A 12,635-nucleotide genomic window follows, 5' to 3' on the forward strand; every position below is an offset into this window, starting at 1 on the left:
TTCATGTCCCACTGTTCTCCAGCTGCAACTCAATGTGCTGTTGCCCTCCGCCCCCACTGAGGTCCACGTACTGTATACTGTGCTGCCAGAGCCCCTGCTCTGGTTAACACAACACCCTCGGGAATACTGCCGCAGTGCTGCACAACGGGGGGCTGTGATTAACGAAAACTCCCCTCACCCACAAGTTGTGGACCAATTCATGAAATATCATGGATGCAAGGGCTTTGTGGTAGACTCTCAGTGCTCATTCTCTTACGGCATGGCTGGTAGAGGCCAAAGTGTGTGAAAACGTACAGATTTTCCAATAAAAAAACGGAAATTAAAATGTACACAGGACACCAAATGACCTCTTAACCTCAACCTTCTTTGGCCTGAATTCAATCAAAACCCACATACCTGTGAAATGCAGATTACAGGACATGGGATTAATAGGTTACTGGTTCATGTTGCTTCTTCCTTCTATCAGACTGAAACCGGCACTGAAGCTCTGGGTTTTGTATGTGAATGGAAAAAAGTTTTGATTTCATCCAAACTGTGCACTACCACCCTTCACCACTCCCCCCCAAATAAAAAGCCCTACAAACCTTGACAAATAAGATTTTTAAAAAAAAACCCATAAGATTGGGGTGCAGGTTGGGTCCTGTCATGCAGAGAGCACTGGATTGAACTTGACCACTGCCATGCTTGTGAGCACCAGGTTGCCTAGTGTAAGTCCTAAGTCACTGCTGGCTGAGCACTGCCAAGGGTTAACAGGTTTGAATTTGCCAAGAGCCTTCTTGGATAGCAGTGCAGCGGCACCCCTGAGAACCTGCCTGGCACTTGTGATTGTGATTGCATTCGCTCAAATGGTGTCCCCCTCCTGAGCCTTGGCTCTGATAGACAGTAAGTGCCATGAGCAGATGGCCTGGCCGTGCTTGATCTCAGTGGACTCAAGCATGCTCTCTTTGCTCCTCCAGTGCTGGTGTGGTGGGCCAAGCCAATTAAAAACCTGGTCATTCCCAATCGTCCGAGATACGAAGAAGGGAAAAAAAATGACTAGTGACTCTGAAGATAGTAAAGAATAAAGGACTATGATGAATGAGACTCCCAGCACTGCCGCCTGTTTCCATCAAGCAATCATCTCCATTGATTGAAAGCACAGGACGATGGAAACCATTAGGAGTGTGCAGGTCTTGGATTTCAGTTCTTTTGTTCTTCAAAATCCTTTGAAACCTCATTGCGTTTGGTCCTTTGCTCTGCTGAAAGGAAGCCAGCCCATGCGCCTCTCTAACACAAGACAAAGTGTCACTATTATTAATAATTGCTATTCTAAGATAAAAGCCATAAGCAGTGTAGCGTGTCCCCTCTTCGTGGAGGATTTTAAAGTTTTAAGAAACACTGCTGGGGAGGCAAGGGAACGGATGCTGTTTAAACTCGTCATTTTCAAAAGCAGTTTGTGGTCTTTCAAGTCCATGTTAATTGAGATGTGCTTTTAAGCGCAGGGGGATTTAAAGGACTGCAGAGCTCCAAACGAACCCAGAGCCCCAGACAATATTTCCGCCTTGTCACTGCCTTCCTCTCCAGCCAGCCGCTCAGGGAGTGAAGACTGCACGAAGGCTGGAGGGAGTGGTGAAACAGTGGATGGCAGGGGCTGTCCAGTGACAAGTCATAAGAAAAAAACTCATTGTGGTACATAATTGTGTAGTGCGCCGAAGAACTGCGTGAGAATTTTCCATCCTAAATTAGTTTCTTCTCCAGTGCCTTCCTCGTTGAAGGGAATTTCAGGATGCTTGGTCATACCCAGCTCTCTGCTTAACAATCCAGTAACTCTCTGAAGCATGACCCTGGCATTCCAAACACACCTGATACATGTTTTTCCATATATGTAGGACAGCTTACAAACATATAAACATTAATGAGGTGGCTTCACTTTATTTTTTTTCTGTTTTAACAAGAAATCTAGAAATGCTTGTGATCCTCCTCAGTGTATTCTGTAAATCACACTGTTTTGATGCATTATTTTCGCCTGTGGTACTCCACAGGTCATCTGTCTTTCTGATTTAAAACATCATTATAAACACGGCTATAATCACCTTTTCTACCCACAGGTGATTGTTCTTTCAGCCACATAAAGCAAAACGACCAAAACTCTGCAGAGCTGTGCACAGATTCAAGAGTTCAAGTAAGAGGCTGGGTCTCGCGTGTGACCTTCATGTCTGTCGACAAATGTCCTGCCGACACATTATGCAGTTCTGCTCTTCAAAGGATCAAACAGCACTGCCATGTTTCTGTACATCTGAATCTTGCTCAAAGCTGCAAGAAAACCTGTCATACCAAAGCCACCAGCGTCAACAAAGACATTAGACAACTGCTGTAAAACACTAAGCATAAACCAAACACATCTGCAGTTCATTATGAAGCACTGATAAAGGTTGGTACTCTTAAAAGACTTATATTTTTGAAGCCATGTGGAATTGAACCTGGAAGGGTGCAGCGTACTGTAGGTTCACAACAACATAGAAACGAAATAGCAGGAACTACTTAGACCAAGTATTGTCTCCTGTCACTGAGTCATACTGTAGATTTGCACGTTAAGAAGAAAACCTTGATTGTTCTGTGCCAACATTTAATTAAAAAGTGTTTTTTCCACTTTTGATTGTCACAGCTGTTCAGTCAGTCTCCAGGCATCAAGGACCTTTTAAAGTTTCATTCCAGATTAAGGGCTCAATTGCATAACTAATTATTTGGAAATAGCACTACTTCTCTAAGAATTGTTTCAGCTGAATTGCTTTTATCAATTTGAGAAGGTGTCATCCAGTACAGTATGAGGAAAGCATTGACACATTCGATTTGTCCAGTTAGTAGTCTTGAATACTCTGGCCTATTGAGAACCTTAAAGTTTGACTCCAACAATTGAATTTGATTCCTCGAGTCTAGCATCTTTTAGATTCTAGAAAGTCTGTGAGACTTTTGTCATGAAATACTGAACATACAGTGATTAATATACTATGACTAACAAGTCAAGAAAGTATTCATCTCAAACATGGCTGCATAAACTGATTCCCATATACAGTATATTTCTGAGCTGCATAAAATACAAGCAGATTGGAAATTGAGAAACAGGAAAGAAACGATGACTCAACAATGAAGAATTTGATTTGTAGGTTCAATGCAAAGTGCTCTCCTGTGTTTTACAGATTTTTTTCTTAATGGCTGAAAAGAATCTGCAGAAATAATACCCTTTGCTGTCTGTAGCCAAACAATGCTATAAAGCGAATGAAGATGTAACCCTCCTCTAAGATATGCTAATTATCCACCCCTGCTCATCAGCTGGGTAAAAAACTAAAAAAAACTGCAAGACACTTAAGAATTCAGTACCTTAGCAGCGGAATTAATGAGGGTTGGAGGTTGTAATAAGTAATTACCATACTGCAAGCCCTGATTATACGTGACTGATAAGACCCCCATAATGTTCAGCAGTTCCGACACTGAAATACATACTAAATTACTGTAAGTGTGATGCACTTCTTGTGTTGAACACAATCGCTACTTTATAATTGCTATGCATGAAGAGCTAAAACAATTATCTCTTGAAACAACCCTCTTGGTCAACATATGTGCGCCTGGGTCATATTGAATACCTGGTCAAAGCAAGAGACTCCATTAATGTTTGTGACCTGGTCACGTGAAGAGCTGTCAGTTCTATTTTGGGAAACTTTTTTTCTTGCAAGGATTCTAAATTACTGTATATCACCATGTCAGAAACAAAAGTAATAATGATATAAATAAGTAAGAAGGATCTCTTCTGGAACTTAGAAGTTTTAAGAACTTAAAATTTTAAGTTATCTTTAAACAGGCATTTTGGTAAAGCATATCATTTCTATTAAAACCCAAAAACTAATCTCCAAAGAATTCCATTGTGCAGAGCTTCATCTTTCTAAAAACAAAATATGTATGAACACAAAAGGATAAAATATAGAGCTGAAGCTGTGTAAGTATACATAACCTAGGCTGAAACCTCAGAAAGTCTCCGTTAATGCCCCGAAGGATCTTAGGGTTTCAAACAGTCAAAAAGCCAAACCTTTTTAAAATGTTATACATTTTTAAAGTTATGAATGGTAAATTATTCAGTTTAACAGCAGACGTTTGAATAACTGTTTCAGGATTCATTTGCAGCAAAATAAAGTAGGTCATATTATTCTGTTAATAAAGAGAAATAGCATTATAAATAATCTGTAACTTTTCCAAATAGCAGAATGGTTAGAGTCTGATACTGAAGCTCAGTGATTTGTGAAATCCTATGTGCCCTAAAGGAGACGCCAAATAATTACATTTAAATTCAACATACTGTCACTGTATAAATCTCCAAGCCAGCATTCTCGTGGTGTTCATGAAGAAAATTCAGAAACACAGAAAGAAAACTTAAACCTCAGACCTCAGTTTTAAACTCCATTTAGCATCCTGCAAAAAGAATGTTTACTAAAAGAACCAATATCCTGAACTTGAGGAGTGTGGGATATAGGGCACGACATAATGTCTAGAACACAGTCAGAAATATTTAATACCTGCAAATTAACCAAAGCATTATCTTAATACTGCATAATCACACAACTGCCAGCACGGCTCTGGTTTACTAGATACTAATGCTACTGTTTTGCGTGGGTTTCCTTCAGTGCTCTGGTGTCTTCCCACAGTCAAAAGACATACTGGTATGTTAATTGGCTAATCATAAAAACAGTATACAGTAAATCAACAAGTATTGCTACAGCTGTGTAAGTTGCATAGCTGTAATTGCCATTGGTCCCATCCTGAAATCCTTTACACTTATGGAGTACGACACGGACTCTCAGTGTAGCCAGCTTACATGCCGTGCAGGCGTGTATCCTTGGTGTCTTCTGTCTTATCAGAAGTGTTTCGTGGGCTACAGGAAAATGACTCTTCTGCAAACCCTGGTGTCACTAAAGAGCAACATGTCTTTGAAACAAGTGATGTCGTGCAGGCAGCAGGCCTCATGACCACACTATTGTGCAGGTTGCAATGCAAGTTGCAATTCGTGTCAGGATTCCAACAGTGAAAAGAATAAAAACAGCAGCCAGTTGCAGAAATATGTGGGAATATGTGATAGTTATTAAGATAAAATAAGACTTTATTGATCCCGAAGGGAAATTGAGGTCGTTAGTATCCTATTCTACACGCATCAGCTCATAATGACCCAGTCTCCTCCTCCTCATTCTAAAGAATGAGCTCCCCCTGCACACACAGTGTTTCGGCGAGGCTTGTTTCAGTCTATGCTGATCACTGATGTACTGTAACTGACACACTGTAGAGTAGTCAGGTACCTTTCTACCCCACAGCACTGCACATCCTTAACAGCTAACTGTGCAATGCCTCACAACTCAATGCAGCTCTGCACTCTGCATGTTTGACTCGGACTACCAATTTCTTTTCACTACCACATGTTTATTGCTCTGGTTGTTGCTATGTATTATGTACCACTTTGTAATGTAAACTGTCTACATTGTGTGGTGTTGTCAGTCATACTGTGACATCTGCTGTACTGTTCTCTGTCCTGAGAGATCAACGCGAATAAGACATCCAATGTACATGTGTATATGGCAATACACTCCTCTATTCTACCCCAGATCCCACACAGCTCCAGGTCCTGACCTGTCCAGGGAGATGCAGCACAGGTGCAGGATGGAGGCGGTGGTCAGCAGAACATCCAGAGAGGTCCGCACCAGACAGAACGTCTCCCCGTAGATCCAGTTCTGGTGGATCAGCTCAATGGCACCAAACGGCATCACCAGCACCGAAACCAGCAGGTCTGCAAACGCCAGTGACACGATGAAATAGTTCGTCTTGATTTTCCTGAAAAACAAGCCAAGCACACGAACAGAGGATTGAAGTTGCCCACTGAGGCAGCGGGATTTTGAGTCTAAATTTCTACCTGAAGACTAATCATTACCCTGTGTGCTACTGTGAGACTGCAGTGACTTACAGCTTGTGATGCTATTGATCCCATTTTCCATCACTGCACTTGTGGTGTCAGTACAGACAATATACAGTACATGTATCATATTCATCATTTATTGATCTGCTGTCCTGAGATGGCCTCCACAAAATTATTTTGCTGTATTTTCTTCACGGCATCCACGTTTCCACTGATCCAAACACATTTGTGTCTCGCAGAAACCAGCGTGGTCAACAGTATGCAGTCTCCTTTCTAATTCTGCTGGTTGAAAGCAGTACGTTTGGTCAGACTCAGCTGTATCTGAGAACAAGAGGAAGTAAAACATCTATCCCTCATTGAGCCAGTTTTGGAAAAGAAGATGCCTTTTGATTTGGAGTTGGAGTTTGATTTGGACAGAGTTAGAGAACAGGAGTGCACATCTTTGAAAAGCTGCACTGCAAACATCCAACAGGCTGAGTAAGTGTTTCAGTAACTCCAGGCTTCCGGCCAACAGGCTGGTGTTATTTATTGATGTGATTTCTGGTCTCTGCTTGAGACTCAACAGACCAGTGGATGCTCAATCAATGCGTCTAAAAGACTTTCCATTAAGTAGCTACAAATAAAAATCATCCAAAGAATCATCAAAAAGAAAAAAAAGTATCTTAATTATCAATCTTAATTGAATTAAAAATGTTTTAACATTAACTTTTAATCGCAGATTACTTTATTAAAAAAAGGAATTGAGACACTCCATAATGAAACCCAGTAGTCTGCAGGAACCAGAACACAGGAACTTTGGGCCACTGTGTGAACCACGTATTTAAGGTGCTATTGACAGTATCCAGTCTGACTCTCTGTACTGCATGTTAAGGAACAACTGCCCTGTCACATGATATAGTCTAGTATCCAACATTAAAGAGAAATACCGCATGACATCCAGAGTGAGGGATTAGCTATTTTGTCTCAGGCTGAGTGAATACTGTTTATATTTGAGCGTCTTTGAAGTCATTTTAATAAAATAGAAAAATGTCCTGCCACAAAAAAAAACATACCTGTGTGTTCTCTGCAATGCATGTGTATACATCAAAACCTGGAACTCAAGACCTGGGAGACCTTAGCTACCCAGACAACAGACCCAGAATGGCAGGACTTTGCACAGACTGTTCATGATCTGATCTAATTTATGTACCTCAAGCCCACTGTCTGGAGAGAGGGGACCAATTGTTGGGCCTAGGACCCCCAGAGGTTTCTGTTGCTGAACTGACTTATTTTCTGTGGCACATAATATCCAGTCTCCTTATGCGTGCCCTGCAGGCACCTGTACACCTGTGCATGTTAACTACACAAAGGCACCACACAAACAACAGTTTTGTTACTCTCTCTGCAGGTTTTAGTTTTTCTCACCTCTGTGCCCATGTGGTCGACTATTATAATATTATTATTGTTAATTTCTGTAAAGTGCTGTGTGGTAACGTGTTGAGAGGAGCACTATAGCAAATAAAATGAAATTATATTTGACTTCATTTCTCCTTTTTCTTACTTCTAAAATATACTCCATTCCATGTCAAATTATACGCAGCATGTGGAGGCAAAACGCGGTGGTTCCTTGGGTCTCTTCTAATTGACAACCTCAATTAAAAATGCAAATAACAAAAGAAAACATTTGCAGAATAAACAACCTCCTGCCTTGAAAGCGGCAAGGCCAAACAGAATATACACAAAAGACAAGTGGGGGACTTGGGATAGGCCTTCAGTGTTTCAAGAAAAAAAAAGATTTAACAGCAATGACCTCAGCGCACCGGGACTGTGTGTGTATGTGGGTCTAGGGAACAAGAGGAAAGAAATAATCCATTATTTCTATGAAGCCTTTTTTAACAGTCTGCAAGAGACAGATAAGATTCAGAGCTTTTTTAATTGGGGCTATTCATCTGAATTAGAGTGCTCTGGTGTTCCTGTTTTGCAAGCTGCCATGACTCTACAATTTGAACTCCTGGTGCCTAGAGTAGAAAGTTAACGGATTAAAAAAAAAATTCTGAATGAAACAGCTCACAGAGGCTGTGCTGTGATGCATCTTTCTTGTACTCAATATCTCTGCCTGTCAAGAGTAGTAAAACTGAAGTGCATTCTCGTGATACACATAAAAGACCGAATGCACGAGAAAAGACTTTTTGTATCTGTTCAGTGAAGAAAACACTGAAAAGATGAATGAAAAAGGGGAAAACGGAAGGAAAGCTATTTTGAAAGCCTTCTGGCAGGCTCTCAATAAAATGCTGAAATAGACTGTAAAAACGTCCTGACTCATTAAAAATGACTGATATTAAAATTGAGGCTGCTCCGAGCATCCTGTATGGTATTTTGCAACAGTTTTAACTACTGTATTTTGAAGCCTATTTATTATACCCCAGTATTGGCATTTCTTTCTGAAATTTTACTGTGTAATTAAGAACTTGTTCATGTGTTTACAGTATTTTTTTCTTACAGCTCAAAGAGGCCATCACCTTTCCTGTCTATGGGTTAGCATGGTCTGACTGGCTTATACTATGCTGTAACAGCAAATTACAGTACCATTGATTTCAAATTGTAAAACTTTGTAACAGGAAGCCCTGTTAAGACTGTCATCATCTTTGGAACACCATGCTAATTCTCAATGGAAACACACTCAAATAAAACAGGAAGAGAACAAAGCACGTGATCACTAAATGCAAAAGCAAAAGTACAACTTTACCAGAATTAATCCTTATCCTTATTTTAAAGGACTGACTGTATTGTGTAATTCTCCTGTGTAATCGATTCCCATACTGTACCTCCATCCTTGAGATTTTCACTTATTGAAACTGCACTTTTTACCTGCGTATTAGGTTTTGTTCAACAGATTCTGTAAGCCTCGTAACCTGCCGCACAAAAGCAAAGGCAACGTCCGGCTGTCTTTGGAAGTTTCCGCATGGCAAAGTGCCCCGGGAGGTTCCACTGACCTGAGCTGCCGGTCCTTGCAGACAGCCACCATGACCAGCAGGTTCCCCAGCACGGTCATGAGCATCACCAGCGACAGGAAGGTGATCAGAACGATCCGCTCCACCACGCTGTAACTGGAGAGGGCGTGGGGCGTCGCCTCCGGGGTACTGCCCACAGGGAACGCCGATGAGGAGAGTAGGAGGGGAGAGAGAGAGACAGAGAGGCGCGTGAAAAAGGATTTCCCAGGAGCAAGTTCACTGCGGAAGGAATGTCAGAGTGAATCTACTGTAGGTTTTTCTTGAAATGTGGGATGTGTGCAGGAGACAGTGGGACCCAGAAGGTTTTGTCGTATGCTGTGCATTTTCACCAGTCTGAGCTGCCCATCCTCACAGACAGGAGCACAGTCGTCTGCATCAGGCCCTGTACGAAGGGCAAGCACGCCACACTTCGAGCTTGGCCTGGTCCCCCACCCACTCACATGTCCTCTGGGACCAAGGCTGCTCGTTTTAATGTGGCAGGAGCTTCGTGCTCATCACAAGCGATCAGTCTTAAAGGGACGGTTTCATTCCAAGCTGCTATATACTGGACAGACACATGCCTTCAACTAAATAAAGAGATGCCGTTGAGACCATAATGGGATACTTAAGTAAACATTTAGATTCCAGGGGCTTGAGGGATTCCAGGGGGATGGGAAGGGGGGAGAAGCTGTCTGCGACAGTGAAGACTGAAGTGTTTAAGGGGCCTTTGTTGATGTTTGGGGCGAAGGATCTGAAGAGAGTCAGCGTTCATTAATAAATCTCTATATGGAACAGCAGTGCGGATAAGCTTAACATTAAGTAGCTCCCTGCAATTTAATGAGGCCAGGGTGACTGGGAAAATGCAAATAAATTTTAGAGCTGTTGCATGGCGCAGAAAGCAGCTGTTTATGGTCCATTATATTTATAGTACTCTGGGCTAAGAACAGAGTGTGGTAGTGGATTGGGCAGAGAGTAACAGCTGAGTGCAATTTTATTCAAAAGCAGCATTTTGCATTGGTGCTCTGCTGCTGTCCAAAAGGAATCCACATTATTTCCTCAGTCGTCCAATATTCTGATGCAAAGTATTTTCACATGTACTGTAGTTAAAATGTTGCAGTGCTGTATATCACTCTTTACCTTAGTACAGAGAGGACTAGGTTTTACAAAATGTCTGTATACTCTAGACAATGTCTCATTAGAGAATGATTAAGAAGATAATTAAAAATCAAGACATTAATTACAGTGTGCACTCCATAGGTGTAACTTATTTCATTATCTATTGGCCACATCTAATTAAAAGGGCACATTTTGGAATTCAAATGTTGCTAATATGCTTTAAATAGCCTATCAATTTCCATAATTTTGCCTTTTCAACTCTGCTCCTGATTTTTTTATGCTCCAGGACAATTTGTGTTTGAACACGTACAGTTTTTGATTGTATTTATCAAAATGGTATTTTAAAAAAACTTTTTATCGCTCCAATTATCTGGTCTGGCAGGACTTTACAGACTTTGCTCTCCTCACCAGCCCCTGCTCTTGAACAGAAGACACAAAGATGCAAGGACATCAGCACTGCCAGGCAGGCCCTTGCCAGATCACTCAGCTCGTAGTCATTCAGAAAGCCCAAGGCACCAGTAAGACAATTAGAGAGAAGTCAGATGCAGTATCACTAATACCCTTTCTGGTTAACAGGTATCTGGCATGCCCTAGGGATTTAGGGTCCCAGGGGAGTCTGTGCCACCCAAGCAAAGCAGTTGCCAATTACAATCAGTTAACAGCAAAGCCCAAGACTTTGTTCTATGATGCCTAGACTATGGAGTCCAATGGGCACCTTTACTGCTGGAGCTGCCTACAGTAGGTGCAGAGGAGATTAGGATATACAGCTCAATCCATCACATTCTTAATTAATGACGGTACATAGTAATAATTAATTATGACTCAGTGACACATTAATGGCAATCCAATTCATTATGTACAGGGAAGACTTTGGGCATGTGAATAACAAACACAGATATCTGTAGGGTTGACCAGGGCGTTTGTGATCAGCCTGTGAACAAACAACTCATTAATGGATTTGTAGTCCTCAGAAAAGTAAACTTAGCCTTTTGTAAATGAGAAAAAAAGAGGAGAAAAAAGGAGTTTGCCTTTGTACTGTCAGAGTCTGAAGTAAAAAAAAACCTGAAATGGACAGAACAGTTTCCAACGAATGTTTAAGTAAAGTTAAGTTGTGGAAGTGTTACAAAATTACACTTACTCTTATGCAGTACGTCCCCTTTTATAGATTTTTTAATTACACTGCAGATGCTTACCTGATAATCTGTATGTTGTGGCCTACACAGCAAACAATAAAAAAAACTCTTTGCTATAAGTTCAATTTAAAACATTCTTCCAAACCAACTTTCCAAGAATCTCAGGCCTGAAAATCACCGCAGATCCCTGCAGTGTAAAAACTGCTGGGTTATTCAAGAATATAATTCAGCTACAATGCATGGAAGAGGAATCACTGGGTCACTGGGTCATCTTCAGTACCCAGGATACAATTCAAGATCTCTGGCAGAGCCTCCTGTGAGACCAGCCCAGACTCCATAATTTAGTTGTGTAGGCAAGGGAGAAAACTCTGACTGTGCTACTTCATTGCACATACTGTACATGTTGAGAATTAACTTTTAAAAGCTCTTTAGCTTAGTGACTCTGAAATGCACTGCTTTGCCTTCAGATGTTTGTCTGAATTTCCATGATTCTCCACATTACTTTGATACCATTGTTTACATGTTACATGACAACAGTTTCTTAAGGTATGAATCACAGTGAATCAGAACTGCAGGTTTTCCATCACTATCTGTACATATAAAAATAGAGTCATGTTTGTTTTCGATTTCCACCTTCAATGTTGGACAAATCCTGTTAAGTATTTTAATCACAAAAAGAATATTGTGTAGCATTTGTGTAGATATTTTGCCTGTGAAGCTACAATTTGATTTTCTTTTGTTAAAACCTTTTCATTTTGTTAAAACCCCGTCATTTTCATCTTCTTCATCACTTCTTGCCTTATTTTTTCACACATTACTGAATGGGACCGGAGGGCCTAATGGCTAGTACTGTACTTGTTTGGAAATTTTCTAATTTTATTTTCTTGCAGCAAACAATAATACAGCATAGCATCATGGGATGTTATCGTCTCCTTAAGGCACTTAACCATTGCTAGATACACAGGATGTTATTTCTGCTTTGCTTTACTTTGAAACCGGCTTCACACAAAATAATCCAGGAATAGTTTTGACTTCATTGTTCTAGAATTAAAGAATACCAATACCACAAGGATCCCTATTAGTTAGTAATAATAGTTATAATAGCCTACATTTCTATAGTACTCTTCATCCCAGTGATTGACAAAGGGCTCCACATATATTGTACAGTATGTCTTATTGTACTTCACCTGCCACTGAAATGCACCCATCTGCAGCCACACAGTACCAGTAGCCTCACTACACGATTTATCAGATGGAAGGGGGAGAAATTACTACACCGCTTGAACTGAGAGGGAGGTTTAGGAAGCCGAAATAGTATAATTTAGCCATCTCCCATGCTGGCCACCATGTTCTGGCTTTGGTTTGGAAAATCCTGTCCAGAGAGAAGAGCCCTACTACGGATTTGCCCAAACCCCTTACTGCAGCAACATGAAAGTCACCCATCCCAGTACAGACCAGGGCCAGCCTTGCTTAACATCGGGGATCTGA

General features: G+C 41.0%; 1 protein-coding gene across 1 annotated transcript in view; it reads right to left on the bottom strand.

Annotated features, from left to right (window-relative positions):
- htr4 (5-hydroxytryptamine receptor 4) overlaps window positions 1-12,635 on the bottom strand; it is a 45,744-nt gene that overhangs the window by 15,853 nt on the left and 17,256 nt on the right. Inside the window, exons 2-3 of the mRNA XM_088931731.1 lie at window positions 8,902-9,048; window positions 5,647-5,847 (exon numbers count right to left, since the gene is read on the bottom strand). Of these exons, the coding sequence (XP_088787857.1) occupies window positions 5,647-5,847; window positions 8,902-9,048 (348 nt within the window). The remainder of the gene's footprint in view (window positions 1-5,646; window positions 5,848-8,901; window positions 9,049-12,635) is intronic.

This window comes from Atractosteus spatula, chromosome 14, assembly GCF_055471065.1.
Source record: "Atractosteus spatula isolate fAtrSpa1 chromosome 14, fAtrSpa1.hap1, whole genome shotgun sequence".
NCBI classification, from domain to species: domain Eukaryota; kingdom Metazoa; phylum Chordata; class Actinopteri; order Semionotiformes; family Lepisosteidae; genus Atractosteus; species Atractosteus spatula.